Source organism: Theropithecus gelada, chromosome 20 (assembly GCF_003255815.1).
Source record: "Theropithecus gelada isolate Dixy chromosome 20, Tgel_1.0, whole genome shotgun sequence".
NCBI lineage: Eukaryota > Metazoa > Chordata > Mammalia > Primates > Cercopithecidae > Theropithecus > Theropithecus gelada.
The window spans coordinates 52896272-52921796 of NC_037688.1; the positions used below are offsets into that span (position 1 = coordinate 52896272).

At 50.3% G+C, this 25525-nt stretch overlaps 1 protein-coding gene across 5 annotated transcripts in view; it reads left to right on the top strand.

Moving 5' to 3' along the window:
* Positions 1-25525, top strand: part of NPRL3 (NPR3 like, GATOR1 complex subunit) — a 57523-nt gene that overhangs the window by 22028 nt on the left and 9970 nt on the right. For 3 of the 5 annotated variants that reach the window (XM_025369371.1, XM_025369370.1, XM_025369369.1), the window contains 5 exons: positions 268-342; positions 4662-4815; positions 7142-7223; positions 18579-18716; positions 20936-21092. In XM_025369371.1, the coding sequence (XP_025225156.1) occupies positions 268-342; positions 4662-4815; positions 7142-7223; positions 18579-18716; positions 20936-21092 (606 nt within the window). The remainder of the gene's footprint in view (positions 1-267; positions 343-4661; positions 4816-7141; positions 7224-18578; positions 18717-20935; positions 21093-25525) is intronic. The other 2 variants (XM_025369373.1, XM_025369372.1) reach the window with 1 other exon arrangement.

Genomic DNA, 25525 nt, shown 5'->3' on the forward strand with positions numbered 1-25525 from the left:
CCATCCCCGTCCCCTGTGGGCATTGTCAGCTCACTTCTGTTAGCGGTTGTGGGGGTGGAGGGGTCAGAGCACTGACCTTCTCACTCTTGTCATAGTTGTGACTGTCCATGCAGTAGGCACGCCTCTAGAACAAAGGCATTCATTGCTTTTCCAAGACCTTGGTGCCGTATTCTGGGGACTTTTCCTATGCCTGAAGTAGAATAGCTCTAAACAGCTTCTTTCCTTAGAAAGTCGTCTCAATTAATTAGAATTATGTATCTTTTACAGGTCTCCAAAACAGATCCTTCCCCGAAGAGGGAAGCACCTACTATGATTCTTTTTAATGTGGTGTTTGCACTGAGGGTGAGTGTTTATATAAATGGTTAAGATCAGGGAGTGGGGCTGGGGAGAAGCAGCTCTTTCTTCCTACGAGCGTGTCATTGACTCGGAGCTTGGACTGCAGTGGGCATGGTGCTGGCCCCTCTTGGGGTGCAGGCAGACTGCACTTCATTGTTTACCACTTTTTGTTTTCGTAAAATACACATAACACTATTTGTCATTTTGAAGGCTATGCTTCAGTGGCATCTGGTACTTTCATGTAGTATAACCATCACCACTATTTAGATCTAGAACACTTTAACCACCCCAGAAGGAAACCCCATACCCATTAGCAGTTATTCTCTTTTTTTTTTTTTTTCTTTTGAGACAGAATCTCACTGTGTCACCCAGGCTGGAGTGTGGTAGCACAATCTTGGCTCAGTGCAACCCCCGCCTCCCAGGCTCAAGTGACTCTGATACCTCAGCCTCCCGAGTAGCTGGGATTACAGGCATATGCCACCATGCCCAGCTAATTTTTGTATTTTTAGTAGAGACGGGGTCTCGCCATGTTGGCCAGGCTGGTCTTGAACTCCTGACCTCAGGTGATCCTCCCACTTTGGCCTCCCAGACTGTTGGGATTACAGGCGTGACCCACTGCGCGCGGCCCCTGCTAATTTTTGTAGTTTTTGTAGAGATGAGTTTTCACCTTATTGCCCAGGCTGATCTTGAACTCCTGGGCTCAAATGATCTTCCCTCCTTGGCCACCCAAAGTGCTGAGATTCCAGGTGTGAGCCGCCACGCCCAGCTGGAGCTTAATTTTTAAGACAGGCCTGCCTTGTTGGTAAAGAAGGAGCTAGAAATTGAAACAGAATGATTTGTCAATTGCTTCTGGGGTACAGGGTTCTGGGAGACGTTCTTCACTTTCTGCTTGATACACTTTTGTAGTATTTGCATTTTCATAGTATCTTTGTATTTCTTACATAATTACATAATATAAAGAGTCACAAAGAAAAATGAAGTAAGTCAAAAAACAAGCAAATGAATAAACAAAATCCATGACAAATGTCCACCTGTCAACACCGATAACCCCTGTGGGACAGTCGATGAGAAGCAGCCACAGCCCCACCCAGGATGCTGCAGGCAGGCCCTCAGCTCTGGGGAACAGTGACAGCAGAGCATATGATGCCCTTAGATCTAGCAATCCCACTGTTAGGAGTATTATCAAGAAAACAAGCAACTTTTACAACTGCATAAAGATTTCCCCCGGCTTGTTCTCAGCAAGAATAAAGATTTTTATAACAGTAATTAAACTGGAGATAATCGTGGTGTCTAGTACTTGGGGAATGATTAAACAATGTGGTAATTATTATACACTGGCCCATTCTCTTGCCATTGAGGATGAGAAATGGAGATCAGACCAGAACCTGGAGAAGTATGGATTGATTATGGACAGGTAAAAGCAACGGGAGCTGAGCACAATGGCTTACGCCTGTAATCCCAGCACTTTGGGAGGCCGAAGTGGGTGGATCACCTGAGGTCAGAAGTTTGAGACCAGCCTGACCAGCGTGGAGATACCCTGTCTTTACTAAAAAATATGAAATTAGCCAGGTGTGGTGGTGCATGCCTGTAATCCCAGCTACTCGGGTGGCTGAGGCAGTAGAATCGCCTGAACCCGGGAGGCAGAGGTTGCAGTGAGCCAAGATCGCGCCATTGCACTCCAGTCTGGGTGACAAGAGCGAAACTCCATCTCAAAAAAAAAAAAAAAGCAACAGGAAACAAGATAGTCTAGGGCTTCAGCTGGCGGTGATATTGACAAGTGGGAGAAATTTGGGTAATGTAAGAGTTTGTATTTTTTGGGTGGACAAGTCTTTCTTTTTAAAATATACACTTTTGGCCAGGCACAGTGGCTCACTCCTGTAATCCTAGCACTTCGGGAGGCCAAGGTAGGTGGATCACTTGAGCCCAGGAGTTTGAGACCAGCCTGGGCAACATAGCAAAATCCCGTCTCTACAAAAAATACAAAAATTAGCCAGGCATGTTGATGCGCGCCTGTAGTCCCAGCTATTTTTGAGGCTGAAGTGGGAGGATCACCTGAGCCTGGAAGGTCAAAGTGGCAGTGAGCAGTGATCACGCCACTGCACCCCAGCTTGGGCAACAGAGTGAGACCCTATCTTAAAAAATATATATGTATCCTTTTTTTTTTTTACTTTGAAAAATTTTAAACCCTTAACTAGAGAAAGCAGACTGATAAACCTTATATGCCTGTCTCAGGTGCCTTTATACCCTGGTTCCATATATTTCCTTCCCTCTCTCTATTTCAAGGCAAGTACCAGACCTTATGTCTGTTCATCCCTACATACTTCCGAAGGTATCTGTGTAAAATATGGGCACTTAATTTTTGGCCATGATACCCTTTGTACATCTGAAAAGATTTACTGTAATAAGTTGGCATCACCTAGTACCTGCTCCGCTGAAGCTTTTCCTGATTGCTAAAGCATTTTCGCAGCTGGACTGTCTGAACCAGGATGCAAACCCGGTGCAGCTAGTGCACATGGTGTCTTTATGTCTCTGCCAATCCAGAGGTCTCCCCTTCCTTTGTTCCATCAAATGTTCCACATTTGGATTCATCTCATTGTGCAGTCAGACTTGCTCTCTGTCCCTGTGTTTCCTGTAAACTAGAAGTTAACTCTGAAGGCTTGGTTCTCTTTGGGTACAAGTTTTGGGGGTGAGAAGGTCTCATGGATGACGCCTTAAACTTCATGCCTCTTTACGTTGTGTATGGTGAAAATACGATGTCTCTAAGAGTTCCTATTAGTGCTGGCACACCCTAGGTGTTACCTTTCTCAGCATGTCCCTCACTCAGTGTCAGACCTTTGCAAACGGACATGCTGGGTTTGCACGGAGTGCAGGTCATTGGGCGTCACTGGGGACTGCATCCGCTTGTATGTCTGGAAAGGTCAAGCGTATGGGCCCTGGACATCCAACTCATGGACGGTGTTGTGCCTCAGCTGAGTAATCACATATCCAGGATCATTCTCCTCCTCCTTGCTTTGCTCATAGAAGTATTTGTACACAGATTCTTCTTCTAAATGGGTGTTTTGTTTTGAGGCAATTGTATATACCCCTTATGTCAGCCCTTTGGTTCCAGGGACACTGTTGAGGGGATGCCCTTGACATGGAGGAGTAGGCCTGCTGCCCAGTGGTGGGCATGGCATGGGAGCACCAGTCGGTCCTTTCTCTGGCAAGGGATGCTGCCTTGTTGTAAGTCCACCCAGGTGTGAGTTCTGTTTGTGAACATGGGATCTGATGAGAGTATAGAGAATTTCTTCAGCTCCATGTGAAGAAAGTATTTACTGTCTGGGTCAGGCTTTGCCCCTGAAGCCTGGCTGTGAACACTTTGGGCATGGCCTTCCCTCTCAGATAAACAGAAGGGGGAGGCAGCACCAGAGGTTGTAATCAGCAGTACCATTCACCCCTTTCCCTTGTCCCATCTTCACCCCCACAGGATGATTCAGCAGTCCTGTTGGCCTCCAGAAGCACTGAGTCATGGTTGGCCCAGTTATCTGCTCCCTCAGATGTTTTCACAGATCCCCACAGCTGCATGCCTCCGCCCTTGGCTTGGGCAGATGTGCTTGCCTGGCTGACTGTGGTGCCTGATAGGTTCCAGAGGGGCGAGGGCCCCTCTTGTTCCTGAGAGCCTCCTGCACTGTCCTTTGACCCAGTCAACATGGTTGCAGAAGGAGTGCTGGGGCAGAGATGTGGGCCTGGAGCCTGCTGGTTTTCTTGTTAACCAGTGTCACTTCTGCTGGGAACAGCTTCGCATCCTTGAGGACCAAAAGTATTCAGTGAACAATTGGCCAGGCACCTCTGTTTTTGTACCGTGCGTCCCTGTAGTAATGTGGCCTGTTGTGACTGAATTCTTACATATTGTAGACTAGTTCTGCCTACCAGTAGTCAGCAGTACAGTGGTGACCACAGACACTACCAGGGTCTTTGCTCAGGGCAGGCTCTATTCCTAGTTTGTGACATGGCTCACTAATTTCTTCCATTCAGTCCTTTGTGAGGGAGGCACCATTGTTCGTTCTTAAGAGCAACATTTCCAGAGCCATCTCTGCTACTATTCAGGCAGCCACTCCCAGGAATAGAGCATGGGAGCTGACAGCCAGCGTTTCTGTGGATGGGCCCTGGAGGGGGCTCAGGAAATGAGCAGCAATGGCCTCTGCAAAGGAGCCTGGGGGAAAGGAGTAGAGACACTTTCTTTCACGGTTTGAGATTTTGCTGTGTACACGTATTAGCTGCATTTAAACTGTCCAGCTGTGTCCCTGTGCATACGTTTGAGTCTGTGCATGGTCTCTCTCCCGCAGGCCAACGCAGACCCGTCAGTGATAAACTGTCTGCATAACCTGTCCCGTCGCATTGCCACTGTGCTGCAGCACGAGGAGCGCCGCTGCCAGTACCTCACCCGGGAGGCCAAGCTGATCCTGGCGCTCCAGGATGAGGTGTCCGCCATGGCTGATGGTGAGTGCAGCAGGGCGTGATGGGCGTGTGTCTGGGCTGGCTGGTGGCCTCTCTGCAGTGCAGACCTCTGTGGAGGGGCTGTCATTCAGTGTTAATGGTGCACATGTTGGTGGGGCCTCACCCACCCCAACACCAGCAGAGCAGTCAGAAGCTTGCAAGCATCAGCTTTTGGTGAGCTGGGCATTGAAAATGAAGTCCTCACAATAGCTTTGCAAGGCAGGGTCCATGATCATCCCCATTTTGCAGATGTGGAAACTAAGGCTAAGAGAAGTTACATGATCTTCACACTAGACCAATTGTGCCTGTAGGGGCACAGGAAGACTCCCAAGGGGCGCATTTGTAGATGAACTTTCCTGGATGGATGTACTGAAATACATTTCCCAACCAGAAATGTTCTTTCTTTCCACACACTGCTGCATGATCACTGTTCACATAGGTCAGGCAGCTCTGCCTAGCCCTGGCCCTGTGGGACATGTTGAAGAAAGTATTTACTCCCCGGGGCAGGAGAGGGCGTTGGAAATACCCAGCTGGTGAGGTGGACAGTTTCCAGTTCTTTGTTTTCAGCCAGATTGAAGGAGGACCTAACTGGGCTATCAACTAACCAATTATTAAAAATAATGTTTGCAGATAGAACATTGAGTGGTTTTTGGCCTACTGTAAAGATTTCAAAACAGAGGGACGCCTGTAACAAACTCTCCATCTTCATTTTCTTTGGCAAGCACATCTATAAAAAAGAGAGAATTAGGACAAAACTAAAGTCAGACCTAGTTGTTGTAGCAATAAGTAAAAGTAGCTATTGACATGAATAAATAATAAAAGAACAGCCTCTCTGACTCAGGTGCATTTTCAGTAAAAATTTACTTGTGGCTGGGTGTGGTGGCTCATGCCTGTAATCCCAGCACTTAGGGAGGCTGAGGCGGGTACATTGCTTGAGCTCAGGAATTCAGGATCAGTGTGGGGAACATGGTGAAATCCTGCCTCTACCAAAAAAACCCAAAAATTAGCCGGGCACAGTCATGTGTGCCCATAGTTCTAGCTACTCGGTATGCTGAGGTGGGAGAATCACCTGAGCCCTGGGAGGCGGAGGTTGCAGTGAGCTGAGATTGCACCACTGCATTCTAGCGAGGGTGACAGAGTGAGACCCTGTCTCAAAAAACAAAAAAACAAAAGAAAAACTTTTTATGTTTGACAATTATCTGTCAAAATTTATAATATGTTTCTGTTTTGGCCAATTGTGTACTAATTATAATTATCATAATAACGATCCAAAAGTTTTGTTTTTTTAAACATTGTCTTTTTAGAGTCTGTGACTTTATCACAGGAAGTAAAAAAAATTTTAAGTCTGCATATATTTTGTTAGAAATTTATGAAACTTTTTGGCTAGACGTGGTAGCTCACATCTGTAATCCCAGCACTTTGGGAGGACGAGATGGGAGGATCACTTGAGCCCAGGAGTTTGAGACCAGCCTGGGCCACATAGCGAGACTCCATCTCTACAAAAAATTTAAAAATCAGCAGGTCTAGGGCAGGTGTGGTGGCTCATGCTTATAATCCCAGCAGTTTGGGAGGCCCAGGTGGGTGGATCACTTGAGGACAGGAGTTCGAGACCAGCCTGGCCATGGTGAATACCTGTCTCTACTAAAAATACAAAAAAATTAACCAGGCATGGTGGTGGGCACCTGTAATCCCAGCTACTTGGGAGGCTGAGGCAGGAGAATTGCTTGAACCCAGGAGGCAGAGGTTGCAGTGAGCTGAGATCACACCATTGCAATCTATCCCGGGCAACAAAAGTGAAACTCCATCTCAAAAAAAAAAAAAAAAAAAAAAAAAAAAAATTAGCAGGTCTAGTGGTGCATGTGTGTGGTCCCAACTAGGTGGGAGTATCGCTTGAGCCTGGGAAGTTGAGACAGAAGTTAGCTATGATCACACCATTGCACACCAGCTCAGGTGACAGACTGAGACCCTGTCTCAAAAAAAAGGCCGGGCGTGGTGGCTCATGCCTGTAATCCCAGCATCTTAGGAGGCCGAGGTGGGCGGATCACCTGAGGTCAGGAGTTCGAGACCAGCCTGGACAACATAGTGAAACCCCATCTGTAGTAAAAAATACAAAATTAGCTGGGTGTGGTGGCAGGCGCCTGTAGTCCCAGCTACTTGGGAGGCTGAGGCAGAAGACTTGCTTGAACCCGGGAGGCAGAGGTTGCAGTGAGCCGAGATTGTGCCATTGTACTCCAGCCTGAGCAAAAAAGAGTGAAACTCTGTCTCAAAAACGAAAACAAAAAGTTTCCTTACTTTGGGAGCTGTAAATCTTGTGTTGTGATTCTTGTAGGAAATGAAGGTCCTCAGTCCCCATTCCATCACATCCTGCCCAAGTGCAAGCTGGCCAGGGACCTCAAGGAAGCTTACGACAGGTAAGACAGGTGGGTGTGCTTATTAACATCCTTCTTCTGGGCCAGGCTGCTGGCGCCTGAGGAACAGTGTCAACAGGTAGGGCTCTCTGGTACTGACCACTATTCTCCTGGGGTATGAGCATCAGAGTTCCCTGAGGTTAGGGCCAGAGAGGACTGGGAAGGGATAGTCATGTGGCTGCTCTTGAAAGAAGTGACCTTGGTGGCCGTTTTTTAATTTATTTTTTCCTTCTATTTCTGTTTATTTTTTTCGAGATGGAGTTTTGCTCTTGTTGCCCAGGCTAGAGTGCAATGGTGTGATCTCAGCTCACAGCAACCTCCGCCTCCCGGGTTCAAGAGATTCTCCTGCCTCAGCCTCTCCAGTAGCTGGGATTACAGGCATGTGCCACCACACCCAGCTAATTTTGTATTTTTAGTAGAGACAGGGTTTCTGCATATTGGTCGGGCTGGTCTTGAACTCCCGACCTCAGGTGTGATCCGCCCGCCTCAGCCTCCCAAAGTGCTGGGATTACAGGTGTGCGCCATCATGCCTGGCCGGTGGCCGTTTTTTAAATGCCAGCCCCTTTGCCGAGTAGCACACACTCTGTCTGCTGGAACCACCACCTCCAGACTCCTCTTAAAACAGAAAACGAGTCTGAAGTTATACATGAGAGTCTGAAAGTGTTTTGAAATCACACAACTGCAAAATGACATTTTACTGAGAATGATGCAACACCAAGTTCTGGGCCCGCCTTCACTAGGTGGGTGTCACTGACTCCAGTCACTCATGAGGAAATTGAGGCTCGGTGGGTGGAGCTGGAGCCAGCTGTCTCTTCCTCACTCTGAGAGAGTTGGGATTTGTGACACTGATTGTGTGAGGGCAGCAAGCCTTGAGGATACCATATAAACCTCACAATTATTCTGATTATATTGGCTGAACATCACCTTTATTAAATGTGGACAAGCAGGCCGGGCGCGATGACTCACGCCTGTAATCCCAGCACTTTGGGAGGCTGAGGTGGGCGGACTGCTTGAGGTCAGAAGTTCAAGATCAGCCTGAGCAACAATGTGAGATTCCATTTCTACAAAAAATTTTAAAAAAATATCTGAGTGTGGTGGCACAAGTGTAGTTTCAGCTACTCAGGAAGCTGAGGTGGGAGGGTCACTTAAGCCTGGGAAATCAAGATAACGGTGAGCCGTGGTTGTACCATGTACTCTGGCCGTGGCAACAGAGCAAGACCGTATATCAAAAATAAAAAAAGGGCCGGGCGCGGTGGCTCAAGCCTGTAATCCCAGCACTTTGGGAGGCCGAGACGGGTGGATCACGAGGTCAGGAGATCGAGACCATCCTGGCTAACACGGTGAAACCCCGTCTCTGCTAAGAAATACAAAAAACTAGCCGGGCGAGGTGGCGGGCGCCTGTAGCCCCAGCTACTCGGGAGGCTGAGGCCGGAGAATGGCGTGAACCCGGGAGGCGGAGCTTGCAGTGAGCTGAGATCCGGCCACTGCACTCTAGCCTGGGCTACAGAGCCAGACTCCGTCTCAAAAAAAAAAATAAAAAAAAAATAAAAAATAAAAAATAAAAAAAAAGGCCCAGGCACGGCGGCTCACGCCTGTCATCCGAGCGCTTTGGGAGGCCAAGGCGGGCGGATCATGAGGTCAGGAGTTCAAGACCAGCCTGGCCAACATGGTGAAACCCCATCTCTATTAAAAATACAAAACATTAGCCAGGCGTGGTGGTGCACGCCTGTAGTCCCAGCTACTCAGGAGGTTGAGGCAAAAGAATTGCTTGAATCCGGGAGGCAGAGGTTGCAGTGAACTGAGATTGAGCCACTGCACTCCAACCTGGGTGACAGAGCTAGACTTCGTCTCAAATATAATAATAATAAAAAAATTTTTTAAAGTAAAATAAAAAATAAATAAAATTTTAAAAATACTTTTAAATTCTTTTTTTGGTTGCCTAGTGAGCTGCAACTGCCCCCATCATTGAGTTTGTTCCAGCCTTCCAGTGCTAACCATTTACCTGTGTTATTTTGTATGTGCGCCTCTGTATCTATAAGGTAAATTCCTAAAGGCACTACGAATGGGGAAAATGGCATTTGTAATGTTGGGTTTCCTTCTCAGGGGTTTGTACCTCTGTCTACACTCCCACCAGCAACACATGAGATGCCTCTTCCCGCAAGCTTTGCCAACATCGAGTCTCGTGAAATTGTGGATCTTAACCAGTATAATAGGTGGGGAATGGTGGCTCTGTGTAGCTCTACTGTAATGCATTGATGCATGTCTTCACATGTTTGAACCACCTGCCTTATCTGTGAACTCGCTGCTCAGATCCCTTGTTCATTCTTCTATTGGAAAATATAAGTCCTTAAATATAAGAGAGTGATTTGCCTTTTGTGATATAAGTTACAACTAGCATTTGTTTGTCTCTTGGTGACCCTGGGGACTGAGCCTCTCCAGGTGTGAGAGAACATCAGCCCTTGCCAGGTGATTGCTTTGTTTTCTGGCCCCTTCTGTGTTGGAGAATGGGACCTTTGTGGTCATGTAGTCTGACCGTGTCTTTTATTCATTGTTATCACACTAATGTTTTCTCTGTGTTGAGAGAATTACTACCCTCTGGTCTTGAATTGCCTGGTATCCAATCTCTTTCTTGGAAATTGTTCCAAGTGGTCATGTAGTCTGACCGTGTCTTTTATTCATTGTTATCACACTAATGTTTTCTCTGTGTTGAGAGAATTACTACCCTCTGGTCTTGAATTGCCTGGTATCCAATCTCTTTCTTGGAAATTGTTCCCTTATTCTGAGTGTATGCCTCAACTAGGATTAGATTACAAGCAAAAATCAGGCTAACTTGGAATTAAAATAAAAACCAAGCTGGTGTGGTGGTGTGTTCCTGTAGTCCCATCTTACAGTCGAGGCCATCACTTGAGCCCAGGAGTTCGAGCTTGTAGTGCTCTATGCTGGTGTCTGAATGAATAGCCACTGTACTCCAGCCCCAGCAACATGGTGAGACCCTGTCTCTTAAAAATGTGTATAAATAAAAGCCAAACCATTGACTATATTTCTTTTTTTTTTGAGATGGAATATCCCTCTGTCGCCCAGGCTGGAGTGCATTCTTCTGCCTCAGCTTCCCGAGTAGCTGGGACTACAGGTGCACACCACCACGCCCGGCTAATTTTTGTATTTTTAGTAGACACGGGGTTTCACCATATTGGCCAGGCTGGTCTCGAACTCCTGACCTTGTAGATCTGCCCGCCTCGGCCTCCCAAAGTGTTGGGATTACAGGTGTGAGCCACTGTGCCCAGCCCGTTGACTGTATTTCTAAAGGAAGAATGGACTATGATTTCTTAGGTTTGAATTGTGCTGGAAAGTTGAAAGGAGACAAAACCTTGGACTGCCTGTTGTGTGATCTGTGGGCTGCAGAGTAGCTCAGAACTTGAGGCAACCCAGCGCCACCTAGTGGATATTAAAGGAGGACAGGAATCTGAGTTTTGATGAAAAAGGCTCCTAAGCTGTTGTTCATCCCAGGGATGCTGGGAGCTATGTTTCTCTGGCAGGGGTCCAGGCAGTAGTATTCTCCCTGTACCCCATCCTTGTCTGGCACTGGCATGGCTCTGCAGCCATCCAGGAGCCCCTCTGGGCTGTGGCCTCTCCTCTGTCCTCATCCCATCAGGTCCATGGTTGGCCTTGAGGGTCTGGTCTGCTGCTGCTCACTCTTCTGCACTAAGAAGAGGAAATTGAGTTTCCATTACTGATCAGGTGACATAGGACACAGAGCCCCCTTTCTCCTGATGGTGACTTACTGCCAGATCTGGGAAAATTTCAGAACAGAACTGAAAGACCAGAAGCTGTGAGACTTAATGAGGTTGGAGATTGGGGTGGGATTTTTCAAAGAAATTGTTCCTGGTTCCTTCTTTTTTTCTTTTTATTTAAGACAGGGTCTCACTCTGTTGCCAGCAGGTTGGAACGCAATCTTGGCTCACTGCAACATCTGCCTCCCAGGCTCAGGTGATCCTCCCATCTCAGCCTCCCGAGTAGCTGGGACTATAGGCGCGTACCACCACTCTTGATTAGTTTTTTTTTTTTTTTTTTGAGACGGAGTCTCGCTGTGTCGCCCAGGCTGGAGTGCAGTGGCGTGATCTCGGCTCACTGCAAGCTCCGCCTCCCGGGTTCACGCCATTCTCCCGCCTCAGCCTCCGAGTAGCTGGGACTACAGGCGCCCGCCACCACGCCGGGCTAGTTTTTTGTATTTTTAGTAGAGACGGGGTTTCACCATGTTAGCCAGGATGGTCTCGATCTCCTGACCTCGTGATCCACCCGCCTCGGCCTCCCAAAGTGCTGGGATTGATTAGTTTTTATATTTTTTTGTGGAAATGGGATTTTGCCATGTTGCCCTGGCTGATCTTGAATTCCAGGACTCAAGCAATCTACCCGCCTTAGCCTCCCAAAGTGCTGAGTTTATAGGCATGAGCCACCATGCCTGGCCCCCAGTTGCTATATTTATTTATTTATTTGAGACGGAATCTTGCTTTGTCACCCAGGCTGGAGTGCAATGGCATGATCTTGGTTCACTGCAGCCTCTGTCTCCCAGGCTCAAGCGATTCTCCAGCCTCAGCCTCCTGAGCAGCTGGGATTACAGGCGCCTGCCACTATGCCCGGCTAATTTTTGTATTTTTAGTAGAGATGGGGTTTCTGCATGTTGGCCAGCCTGGTCTTGAACTCCTGACCTTGTGATCCGCCAACCTCGGCCTCCCAAAGTGCTAGGACTATAGGCGTGAGCCACCGTGCGCAGTCCCCAGTTGCTATTTTAATTAAAGCTTGGGTTATGGTGTGGCGGAATAGCCTGTTGGCCCTGTCCTGCGGGACCTAACATCTGTGAATATAGTCTGGGAATGTGACTCTCTCAGGAGGCCACCCCAACACTTGTGCCAGACCTAGCACTTGTGTCTCCCTGTGGAGCCCAGTGGCCTCGGTGACAGCATGTCACTCATTCATATGACCATTGAATTGTGTCTCCCAGGAGGGCAGGGATGTCTCTTCAGTTTCTGCAACATAAATAGCCCCTACACTCAGCCTGTGGAGGAGCACAGCTCATCATCCACTAGGGGTCGATGGCATGTGTGGGTGGGAATAACAGCAGTGTAGGTTTATGGAGTGTGAAGAGTGATTTGCTGAATGGTTCTCCCAGTTAACAGGACCTGTGGTGGGGAGCGCTGTCCAGGGTCTGGCTGGGTAGGTGGTACTTGGTGCGGAGCCTTGCATTGCGAAGTGTTGAGAGCAGGGTTGGTCCCATGGACCCTCTGTGAATATCCTGAGGGTTTTCCATAAAAACGAACCTGTATATAAACTTTTGTTTGAAATTTCAACGTGGCCGGGCGCGGTGGCTCACACCTGTAATCCCAGCACTTTGGGAGGCCGAGGCGGGTGGATCACGAGGTCAGGAGATCGAGACCATCCTGGCTAACATGGTGAAACCCCGTCTCTACTAAAAATACAAAAAACTAGCCGGGCGTGGTGGCGGGCGCCTGTAGTCCCAGCTACTCGGAGGCTGAGGCAGGAGAATGGCGTAAAACCCGGGAGGCGGAGCTTGCAGTGAGCTGAGATCCGGCCACTGCACTCCAGCCTGGGTGACACAGCGAGACTCCGTCTCAAAAAAAAAAAAAAAAAAGAAATTTCAACGTAAGCTGTTTGGAACCCACATAGATCTTTTGGGTTATGCAGCATCCCACTACTTAGAGTAGGAAGCCGGGCCCATCCTTGGGACCAGAGGATGCAGAGGTGTGTGGGATAGCTTCAGAGGTCCTGTCCAGTTCTAAGGTTAGGAATGGATACTTTCTCAGAGGCTAAAAGCTGAGGGGACTAGAATAAGCGTGTGCACATTTCTGTCTTGGAGATAAACGGCGAGAGTGTGTTTGAAGCCAGCCATTCCCTTTTGCACAGTCATGGTCAGGATGCAGGGCTTTGGCTGGGGCACTTATCTCCTGTCACAGACTGGGCTGGACCCTCTTGGCTGGCCCAGAGCTGTGTGAGGGGCTGGATAAGCCTTGAGGAGGACAGTGTTTTCCTCCAGAGTGTTTTCAGACCAAACCATTAAACACCTTGCAAATAGAAGTATAAGCTCGGCAGGAAACCTTTCAGGGCCCAATCCCTACTTTTGCTAAGCGCTCTTGTCTTAAAGCTGCAGACTTAAAAACAGAGGCAAACCTTTCTCTTCCCTCTTCTTAACAGACTTTAGTGCAGCTCCTGGCTTACCCTCTTGCTGTGGGGGATTTACAGGCTGGAGGCTGGGCCGGCACATTTCCCGAGCAGTCGTCTCTCTGACATGTTTAGGGAATTTGCCCAGGTCTGCCCATGGCCCTTGGGGCACTCCTGGTGGCAGCACTTGTCACCGCTCTAGGGAGCTGGGTTAGTTCATAAAGAAGCACCAGCCTCAGTGCAGAGTGCTCTGAGGGAGAAAGCAGCAGGTGGGTGAGCTGATGCCTGGGAAAATGGAGTAAAGTCCACGTGGAAATTAGAGGAACCAACATGACATGTCTCTGACAAAGGAGAGGGCCCCACACCAGTGTACAAAACAGACCGCATGACTGCAGCTCCAAGGACAGCTGACATGATGAGGGCAGCAGAGGTGACCAAGCTGGGAAGTCACTAGAAGAACTTTGATGTGTTCTCCCTCTTGCCCTCATTTCTCCATACCCATAGCTGGCACTTGTTCCTGGCTTTCCATGAGGTGTGTTCCAAGCCCCTATTCCTTTTCCTATAACTCTCTCCAGTTTCTAATGCTCCATACAATTTGATTACAATTACGTGTCTTTTTAAAAAAACTTTAATTTCAATTTTTTTTGAGACAGGGTCTCGCTCTGTCACCCAGGCTTGAGTGCAATGGTGCAATCTTGGCTCACTGGAACCTCTGCCTCCTGGGTTCAAGTGATTCTCCTGCCTCAGCCTCCCAAGTAGCTGGGATTACAGGTGCCTGCCACCACACCCGGCTAATTTTTTTTTTTTTTTTTTTTTTTTGAGACGGAGTCTTGCTCTGTCGCCCAGGCTGGAGTGCAGTGGCCGGATCTCAGCTCACTGCAAGCTCCGCCTCCCGGGTTCACGCCATTCTCCTGCCTCAGCCTCCCGAGTAGCTGGGACTACAGGCGCCCGCCACCTCGCCCGGCTAGTTTTTTGTATTTTTTAGTAGAGACGGGGTTTCACCGTGTCAGCCAGGATGGTCTCGATCTCCTGACCTCGTGATCCGCCCGTCTCGGCCTCCCAAAGTGCTGGGATTACAGGCTTGAGCCACCGCGCCCGGCCTTTTTTTTTTTTTTGAGATAGAGTTTCACTCTTGTGCCCAGGCTGGAGTGCAATGGCACGATCTCAGCTCACTGCAACCTCCGCCTCCCTGGTTAAAGTGATACTCCTGCCTCAGCCTCCTAAGTAGCTGGGATTACAGGTGCCTGCCACTATACCCGGCTAATTCTTTTTTTTTTTTTTTTTTAGATGGAGTTGCACTCTCGTTGCCCAGGCTGGAGTGCAATGGCACGATCTCAGCTCACTGCAACCTCCACCTCTACCTCTGCCTCCCAGGTTCAAGTGATTCTTCTGTCTCAGCCTCCCGAGTAGCTGGGATTACAGGCATGTGCCACCACGCCCAGCTAATTTTGTACTTTTAGTAGAGACGGGGTTTCTCCCTGTTGGTCAGTCTGGTCTGGAACTCCTGACCTCAGGTGATCCGCCCGCCTCAGGCTCCCAAAGTGCTGGGATTACAGGTGTGAGCCACCGCGCCTGGCCTAATTTTTGTATTTTTAGTAGAGACGGGGTTTCACCATGTTGGCCAGGCTGGTCTTGAACTCCTGACCTCAAGTGATCGGCCCACCTGGCCTCCCAGGTTTTGGGATTACAGGCGTGAGCCGCTGCACCCAGCCAATTATGTGTCTGTCTTTTTTTTTTTTTTGAGGTGGAGTCTCACTCTGTCACCCAGGCTGGAGTGCAGTGGCGCCATCTCGGCTCACTGCAAGCTCCGCCTCCCGGGTTTACGCTATTTTGCCTCAGCCTCCTGAGTAGCTGGGACTACAGGCGCTTGCCACCACGCCCGGCTAATTTTTTTGTATTTTTAGTAGAGATGGGGTTTCACCGTGTTCGCCAGGATGGTCTCGATCTCCTGACCTCGTGATCCGCCCGCCTCGGCCTCCCAAAGTGCTGGGATTACAGGCGTGAGCCACCGCGCCCGGCCTATGTGTCTGTCTTGATGCCACCAAATGAAGCCCCCAACGTGCAGAGCAGCCAAGTTGTTTCCTTCCCTGCTGCATTCCAAGTACCTAAGCTGGTGCTGGGAGCCACAGCACTTGTCATAAGGCCTCACTGTGCTCCTAGGCGGAGCAAGGACAGCTACCTTTGAAACGATAGCAGCCTCCGTATTCTGACTCTGTGGTGTCCCAGCAGCCACTTTGAGCCACATAGTACAGAAACAGAAAGGTCTTGGGTGGGTGTGCTGGCTCATGCCTGTAATCGCAGCACTTTGAAAAGCCAAGGTGGGAGGATCGCTTTAGCCCAGGACTTTGAGACTAGCCTAGGCAACATAGTGAGACCCCGTCTCTTAAAAAAAAAAATACCCGGGTGTAGTGGTACATGTCTGTAGTCCCAGCTACCTGGGAGTTTGTCTTGAGCCCAGAAGATCGCTACAGTGAGCGGAGATGGCACCACTGCACTCCAGCCTGAGCAACAGTGAGACCCTGTCTCAGAAAAAAGAAAAAAAAAATAGGCCGTTTATTTCCAGTGGCCCTCCTTGCTGACCCAGATGGTAACAGCACAGTGCGTGGGGCCACCTCTCACTTGTGCTTTCTTCCCTGTTGCATACGGATGCCAAGATCCTAACTATTGCTCACTCAAGTTGAGTAACTAACCTGAATCCCCTGGACAAATCTCTCCTGGTATGATCTTTAATTCCTTAGAGGCTGGGACATTTCTTAGGGTTTGATATGATTTTTTCACCCTGCAAAGACCCTGACCAAAGAGAGGTAAGGTTCTGGGAGCCTCTCTCTGCTCTGACATACTTGGTTAGCATGCAGTTCTGGAAGAAGCTGAGACTGGTGCCCTCCTCTGGGACCTTGGGGCCGTGGTGTTCTCTCAGCACCCATATTGACATGTCCTGAGAGACGTTGGAGGGGCCGTTTGTACCTTCTGGCCTGGGGCGGCCAGAAGTCTGGCCAGGCCTCCCGGACTTAGCCGGATGTGAGTGTGTTGGCCTGTCCTGCCAACTGGGAGCTGAGAATAGCGGAATAGGGTCAGGGGGTGATGGGAAAAGCACCAGTTGGCTGCTCTCCTGGGTGGTGGGGCAGTGAACAGAGGAAACATGATGGGGGAGGTGCTGTAGAAATGGGCAGTTTGGAGAAGAACTTGTATGTATTTTGCTTCTATTTTAGAACTGGTGTCACTGTGAGGCTTTACATGCTGTGTTCCCTGTGCAGGACACAAGGAAGGTGCCGGCTACTTTGAGTGGCCAGGCCTTGACAAGAGTGGGTGGAGATCCCACCCCTGGTGCCTGGAGCCCCCAGGGATGTGGTGAAGGCCAGCTGCAGACAGCTTTGCTCGAGCAGTTGCATCTCCTCTGTGTCATAGAACAAGTGCTGTTGGCTCTTATTTAAGGCAAGGGGGCTTTGTGGTGAGCGGTGGAGCAGGGTGGGGGCCTTGGTTTCTCCATCAGGGAGTTTTAGAAGCTCCTGGTGAAAACGAGTCATTCCTTGTTTTGTGTGGTTCCCCCAGGGGATGACGTGGGCTGCATCCCCAGTGTGGAGCCCGTTCTTGGGGCAGGGCTTCCTAGGAAAGACAGTGCACACAGGGAGGGCGGTGTGTTCCTTGGCTTCATTCAGGAAATGCAGCTCTGTGCCTACGTGCCTGACACATTTTACAATGTGTAGAGAGCAGAGAATGAAACCCACAAGCCCCCCTCCTGAGGAGTGAGTTCTGGTTGGGGAGACAGCATTAGGCAGCAAGTCAGGGGTTGGAGTGCCAGTGGGCTTGGAGTCAGGGATGGCTTCAGTGAGAATGTGACACTTGAGTGGAGACCGATGGAGTAAAGGAGGCTTGGGGTGTCTGTAGAGAGTTCGTGGGCAACGGCAAATGCCAGGGCTCTGAGCACAGCTGAACCTGAGTGACTGGGCATAGGAGGTGAGGTCACAGGAATGTGGGTGTTGCAGGCCCCTGGCTGGGACTGTCCAGGTGGGAATGTGGGGAGGGGTAGGCAGAGGGGCCAGTGCTCTGGGTGTCTTGGGCCTGGTGGTGCTGAAAAGGCCTGAATTTTGGACATCCCTGCAGGTGGAGCAGACAGGATTTGCTGATGGTTTAAAGTGGATTGTGAAAGAAATAAGGAATCTGGGATGGTGTTGCTATGTTTGGCCTGAGCAAGCTTTGGGACCTGAAAGAACCAAGTTGCCGTTACTGATAGAATGTGGAGTGAGAGGGTTTCCGTGGTAATGAAGTGTTGGGGCTGACTAGGACGGTTGGCTTGTGGTGATCACTTGGTATCCACATGCACTGCAACTGGGGTGCTGTGGGCATCTGCAGAGTGCAGGGAGGTGAGCACTGTGTGCTTCTCACCACTGGAACACTCTGGGGGGACTTGGCACTCCTTCCCTGCCCTCCTCTCCCTCTGAGACAGCCACTGCTCTGCCTGGACGTGCACCTGTGACTGGGTCTTCGTAAGGTGTGCAGGGCAGGCCCATTCACAGGGAGGCTTTGCTCTGGGTGTTGGGTGTCTGTCAGGGGTCTGGACGGGCAGGGGCCTGAGTTAGAGTGCCTCTAGTGCATTGAGTCTCCAGGACAGGGCTACAGCTTCTCTCAAGCCCTGGCAGTCTGGTTGGACTACAGAATCCAGGACTAGCCAGAAATATATTTCTTCTTTCTTCTTCTTCTTCTTCTTTTTTTTTTTTTTTTGAGACAGTCTTGCCTTGTTGCTCAGGTTGGAGTGCAGTGGCATGATCTCAGCTCACTGCAACCTCTGCCTCCTGGGTTCAAGCGATTCTCCTGCCTCAGCCTCCCAGGTAGCTGGAACTACAGGTGTGTGCCACCACGCCTGGCTAATTTTTGTATTTTTAGTAGAGACAGGATTTCACCATGTTGGCCAGGCTGGTCTCGAACTGCTGACCTCATGATCCACCCACCTCGGCCTCCCAAAGTGCTGGGATTACAGGTGTGAGCCACTGCGCCCGGACCCCTTATTTTCTTTTCTTAAAGAGAGCCCTTATTTTCTTTTCTTAAGAGATGCGCTCCTGCCCAGGTCTCCACCTGCAGTTTCCTCTCAACAGCAGGGGAATCAGCACCATTGAGCAGGGTGTTTTCTGATCTGTGTGCATGGTTGGAAAGTTTGTGTGAAGGGGTAACAGCGCCCACTCTCTGCAGCCTGTGCACGTCGGGTGTGGTTCGGCTTCACATCAACAGCTGGCTGGAGGTGAGCTTCTGCCTGCCGCACAAGATCCACTATGCGGCCTCTAGCCTGATCCCCCCAGAGGCCATCGAACGGAGCCTGAAAGCCATCCGGTGAGTGCCCAGCCCCACGTGCTCACTCCCTGCCAGGGCCCTTTCCTTTAGCTTCTGCCTGAGATTTTACCAGTTAACTTTGTTCCAAAAATTCTCTTTTCTTCGTCCCTCTGCGGAAGCTGGCAGATGGGGCTGTGCTGTTTATAGATGTTAAAACACATAGTTTTGGCCGGGCGCGGTGGCTCAAGCCTGTAATCCCAGCACTTTGGGAGGCCGAGATGGGCGGATCACGAGGTCAGGAGATCGAGACCATCCTGGCTAACACGGTGAAACCCCGTCTCTACTAAGAAATACAAAAAATAGCCGGGCGAGGTGGCGGGCGCCTGTAGTCCCAGCTACTCGGGAGGCTGAGGCCGGAGAATGGCGTGAACCCGGGAGGCGGAGCTTGCAGTGAGCTGAGATCCGGCCACTGCACTCCAGCCTGGGCTACAGAGCGAGACTCCGTCTCAAAAAAAAAAAAAAAAAAAAAAAAAACACATAGTTTTGTATCCAGTTGTGTCCAGAAATGAGCAATCCCAGGTTTCCCCTGGGCCCTCCTGGCACCACCTTAGGCCTGGGCAGGGCAGCCTGGATGTGGGGCTGAGTGTCCTGGGGGAGGCTGGAGGGCTGAAGGGACTTCAGCTTGATGGTGTTGCCCCCACCCCAGTCTTTTGCATTTCAGTCAGCACTCACGGGATCTCAGTTACTTTCTTTTTCTTTGTGTGTGTGTGAGAGAGAGAAAGACAGAGTTTTGCTCTTATCGCCCAGGCTGGAGTGTAGTGGCGCGATCTCAGCTCACCACTACTTCTACCTCCTGGGTTCAAGCGATTCTCCTGCCTCAGCCTCCCAAGTAGCTGGGATTACAGGCGCCCACTGCCATGCCCGGCTAATTTTTTTGGTATTTTTAGTAGAGACAGGGTTTCACCATGTTGGCCAGGCTGGTCTCGAACTCCTGACCTCAGGTGATACGCCCATCGCGGCCTCCCAAAGTATACTTTCTTAATTTAATTGACTTTGTTTTTTCATTCATTCTTTTTTTTTTTTTGAGACGGAGTCTTGTTCTGGGTTCGAGTGCAGTGGCGCAATCTCCATTCACTGCAGCCTCTGTCTCCCAGGTTCAAGCAATTCTCCTGCCTCAGCCTCCTTAGTAGCTGGGATTATGGGTGCACACCACCACACCTGGCTAATTTTTGTATTTTTGGTAGAGATGGGGTTTCACCATGTTGGCCAGGCTGGTCTTGAACTCCTGACCTCATGATCCACCCACCTTGGCCTGCCAGAGTGCTGAGATTACAGGCGTGAGCCACTGTGCCCTGGCAATTTAATTGATTTTCTGCAAGGAAAGAACTGAGCCCAGTCTTCTGGTACCACCCGTTCCCAAGTCCCCCAGTTCCTTGAACATTTTTTAATTAAAAAAATATATCTGGGTACGTTGCTGAAATTTGGAAATGACAGAAAGCAAAGCGCTGCCTAGTTCCACCCTCCCCAGTTCGTGCTCTTTCCTTTCAGTCTTAGCTAAGCATATTTTAACGTACTTCTGTTCTTAGTCTGTGAAGGGGATTTTGCTTTTCTCATATTTGGGACAATTTCCTTAGGAAAGATTCATTCATTTCTTCAATCAACAAATGTTTGCTGGGCGTCTCTGCGGTGGGATATGGAGTCCAGTCTTCAAACCTTCCCCACTTTTGTCATGTGTTTTTTACTGAGGGTGACATAATCCTTGCAGGTTTTTGTTTTTGTTGTTTTTGAGACAGAGTCTCGCTCTCGCCAGGCTGGAGTGCAATGGCACAATCTCGGCTCACTGCAACCTCCGCCTCCCAGGCTGAAGCGATTCTCCTGCCTCAGCCTCCTGAGTAGCTGGGACCCCAGGTGGGTGCAACCACACCCGGATAATTTTTGTATTTTTAGTAGAGTTGGGGTTTCACCATGTTGGCCAGGTTGGTCTCAAACTCCTGACCTCACGTGACTGCCTGCCTTGGCCTCCCCAAAGTGCCGGGATTACAGACAGGAGCCAATCCTTGGCAGATTTTGTGAAGGCCTCTAAACAGACCACTGACCTTTTCTCAGATCCCACTCTTGGCCCTTCTCTCCGCAGTTGAGGGCTGGGAGGCTCCAGCTGCACGTTTGTGTCCCAGGTGCATACCTGGTGCATACGTGGTGCATACCTGGTGCATACGTGGTGCATACGTGGTGCAGGTTCCTGTACTTCGTGTGTTCCGTAACAGGTGATTGTTTTGCAGCCCCTACCACGCCCTGCTGCTGCTCAGTGATGAGAAGTCCTTGCTGGGTGAACTTCCTATCGACTGCTCCCCTGCCCTAGTGCGGGTGATCAAGACCACATCTGCTGTGAAGAACCTGCAGCAGCTAGCTCAGGATGCGGACCTGGCCTTGCTGCAGGTATAGCTCTGGGGGCCTGGATGGGTGGCATGTGGCAGGTGCTGGGGCATCAGGAAAGGCAGGCCATCTGCCACACTACATCCATAGGGGCTCTGTCCAGCTGAGAGCTGTGGCACAGCCCACCATGGGGTGGGGCCAGTCCCTGGGATGACTGGAGGTTTTGGCATCTGAGTCAGACCTGGGTTCAGGGCTGGCTTTGTGAATGAGCCATGGGACTGACTTGTTCTTCTGTCTCAGAGAGGTAAGACAAGTCTGTGAGAGAAAGGACTGGGGTGCTCCCAATATTGGAGGTCGAGATACCAGAGCTAGTGGGTGGGCAGGGCAGGAGTGGGCAGGGTCCTGGGGGCCTCACAGTGGTGATTAACAAGCATATGGGAACTGAGGGCAGGAAGCTTGGATGCAGGGCCCTCCCATATGCAGAACAAAGACCTAACCTGGTGGCCTTATGCTCTGTGTGTGCACATGTGTTGGCCTGTGCACTCTGTACAAGATGCCACTTCTTTGCTGAGCCACATGCTTATGGGCCTGTCCATGCAAAGGGCTGCCCTTTCTGATTAGATGGAGGGCCCCTCAGCCGTGTCTGCAGATCTGGTTGGAGTGTGGGTGAAGCGTGGGAGGAAAAGCACAGGGAAGGCTGGGCACGGTGGCTCATGCCTGTCATCCCAGCCCTTCAGGAGGCCGAGGCAGGCGGAGCGCTTGAGCCAAGGACTTTGAGACTGGCCTCAGCAACATGGCAATACCCCATCTCTACAGAAAAAACAGAAAAAAAGAAAGAAGGAAAAATAGCTTGGCATGGTGGCATGCACCTGTAGTCCCAGCTACTTGGGGGTATGAGGTGGGAGGATCACTTGGGCCTGGGAGGCAGAGGTTGCAGTGAGCTGAGATCGTGCCACCGCATTCCAGCCTGGGTGACTGTGTTTCCAAAAAAAAAAAAAAAAAGCACAGGGAGAAATCAGAAGCAGGGGCTGCTGATGGGGTGGCCCACAGGCCATGGGGTCGTCTGTGGCTGCTAGTCATGTGGAGTGGCCCAGAGCCTGGGGGCGGAGCAGGTGGTGCCTGTGGGTAGCGCCCTTGTCTGGTGGCGGTGTGCACGGCATGGCCACCAGGGGGCAGCAGAGGCTGCCAAGGAACCCAGGCGTGAGGTGGGCCTGCCTGGGTCCCTCTGGCTGAGCTTCCATGCTGTTTTGGCCTGTGAAACAGGCCTTTGCTTCTTAGCATGTTAGGGGAACTTGTCCAGCAAGGCCTGACTCTCAGGCCACTTTTCCCCAAAAGCAGCCTTTTTGGATTCTGTCTTTGAGAGGAAGTCTCTCCCACCTCTGTATCTCAGGGACCCTTTATCTATCCTCTGTGAGACCTTTTACCAGATTGTGCCCTTGTATTTCTTTTTTCTTTTCTGAGACAGGTTCTTGCTCTGTTTCCCAGGCTGGCATGCAGTGGTGCCATCATGGTTCACCCAGGCTCAAGCATCCTCCCAAGTAGCTGAGACTATAGGTGTGCCCCTGGCTTTTTTTTTTTTTGGTAGAGATGGGGTCTCCCTAGGTTGCCCTGGCTGACATCAAACTCCTGGGCTCAAGTGATCATAACACCTTGGCCTCCTAAAGTGCTGGGATTAATAGGCATGAGGCACCATGCCCAGCTGTGCCTTTGGACTTCGTGGGCTGGAGAGGACCCAGTAAAGACCATATCCTGCCCACCTTCATAGCATCCAGGAGACACAGAATTTTAAAAGAAGTCACTGCTCCATACAACCCTGCAGAGTGAGGGAGTCAGTGACCCCCCGTGTCCTGATGAGCACCGGCCACATGGTAAATGCGTGTGGCAGTTCACAGGTCCTGTGTTGAGCTTTTGAAAGGAGCTGGGCCTGGCTTTCCTGAGGCTGTCTGGCAGGAGTTTGTGCTGGACACTGTGCCTCTCATCCTTGCTATCAGAGTCTCCTTGGACAAAGCTTTGATGTCCTCTTCTGAGGTTGTCTGGCAGGAGTTTGTGTGGACACTGTGCCTCTCACCCTTGCTGTCAGTCTCCTTGGACAAAGCTTTGGTCTCCCTTTGATGTCCCCTTCACTTCCCTGCCGTGGCCTTGACTGGGGAGAGGGAAGGCTGTCATTGTTTTCCTGTGTCTGTAACCCTTCCCTGCTGTCCCTGCTGCAGGTCAGCAGAGCTTTGCTGCTGGTGTGGCAGTGCACAAGCCCCTGGGGCCCATCCCTGATGGGTCACTCTGTTTCCTTGAGATAGTCCCCTGGGGAGCATCTGCCTCAGATGTGAATGTCACCAGGTAATTTAAAGTCCCTTATGTGGCTGGGTGCAGTGGCTCATGCCTATAATCCCAGCACTTTGGGAGGATGAGGCAGGAGGACTGCCTAAACCCAGGAGGTCACAACCAGCCTGGACAACATAGGAAGACCCTGTCTTTACAGAAAATTAAATAATTAGCCGGGCGTGGTGGCAAGTGTCTGTGGTCCCAGCTACTCAGGAGGCTGAGGTGGGAGGATCACTTGAGTCCTGGCGTTCGAGGCTGCAGTGAGTTGTGATTGCACACACTTCCAGTGTGGGCAAAAGAGCAAGACCCAGTCCCAAAAAATAAAATAAAATAAAATAAAATAATTCATGTTTACATCAATCCAGAGAGAATCTACAAGTAAATTTTGGGTTTGTCATGATAAAATTAATGTTATAAGACTTCAAACACTACACAAATTATAGACACAAAAAGTTCCCACTGTCCCATATCCCACAGGTAACCTAGATCCCTCCAGGTTTTTTATCTGTGTGTGTGTGTGTGTGTGTGTGTGTGTGTGTGTGTATACAAACATTTTATTTTGTATTATGAAAATTAGGATTGTGCTGTACATTCATTGTGATTGGCTGAATAACGGCCCCCAGAGACATACACATCCTAATCCCCAAAATCTATGAATGTGAACTCATGTGGCACTTTGGAGATATTACTAAGTTAAAGATCTTGAGATGGGAAGATCATCCTGTTAAGCCCTAAATGTAATCACTAAGGCCCTTATCAGAGGGAGGCAGAGGAAGCTCTGACTGAAAAGAGGCAGCGACGTGACCACAGAGGCAGAGTGGAGTGATGTGGCCACAAGCCAAGAGACACTGGCAGTTGAAGAGGCAGGATGAATTCTCTCTGGAGCTTCCAGAGGGAGCCTGGTCCTGCTGGCACCTTATGCTGGCCCTGAAGTACTGATTTTGGACTTTCGATTTCCAGAATGGACAGCATCTTGGAGAGGCTGCTGCAGGGAGAGGCAGGTGGAGGAGACCACTATGCTGAGCAGAGCTGGGGGAAAGTGGGTGTCTTTTTGAGAGAGCACATGCCAGTGGCACGTGGGGTGAGGCAACAGGGTGGTGATGGAACTGAAACCTGCCATGTTGGGGTTAGCAGTGCCATTGGAGGCACCACTCGCACAATCTCGGCTCACTGCAACCCCCACCTTCCAGGTTCAAGCGATCCTCCTGTCTCAGCCTCCGAGTAGCTGGGACTACAGGCATGTGCCGCAGTGCACGGCTAATTAAATAAAAATTTTTGGTAGAGATGAGGGTCTCACTATATCGCCCAGGCTGGTCTCGAACTCTGAGGTTCAGGTGATCCTCCTGCCTTGTCCTCCCAAAATGCTAGGACTACAGGCATGAGCCACTGCACTCAGTCTGGAGGCCCTGTTTTCTGAGCTGAGGTATAAGTGTCCTTAGCAGCAGGCAGCACTGTGTCCAGGCAGGGGTGACTCACCCCCACAGAGGCCTACTGGCCAAGAGGGTGGAGTGGTGTCTTGGGGTGATGCAGAGGCAGAAGTGCAAGTGCTTAGGATTGCACACACCTTTTCATGGAGTGCTGTGGTGCTCTCAGACCTCAGGCCTGAAGTTTCCTCTGGAAGGGGTTGTGGGTGTGTTTGTGTTTCCTGCTGTTCAAGGGTCCACAAGAGCAAAGCTGGGAGGTGGGGCAGACCTGGGGCCTTTGGGTATGTGGGAGGGGCATGCTGAGTGACTCCACACCCATCATTGGGGCAAGGCCATGCTGGAGTTTTAGGGGGTATGAGAGGGCTGTGCCCTGCCAGGACATCCAGCTAAGACCCCTGCCCAGCTTGGCCAACCCTGTGTTCCCAGCACCCCAGACATTCCCATGCTTGTGGCCTGAGACCACCATTCTTCAGTGGGAGTCAAGACAGTACAGGATGGGAAAACAGTGGCACCAAACAGCACAGGGAGCAGTGATAAAAAGGCCATTGTGGCCAGGTACAGTGTCTCACGCCTGTAATCCCACACTTTGGGAGGCTGAGGCGGGTGGATCACGAGGTCAGGAAATCGAGACCAACCTGGCCAACATGGTGAAACCCTGTCTCTACTAAAAATACAAAAATTAGCTGGGCATGGTGGCATGTGCCTGTAATCTCAGCTACTCGGGAGGCTGAGGCAGGAGAATCGCTTGAACCT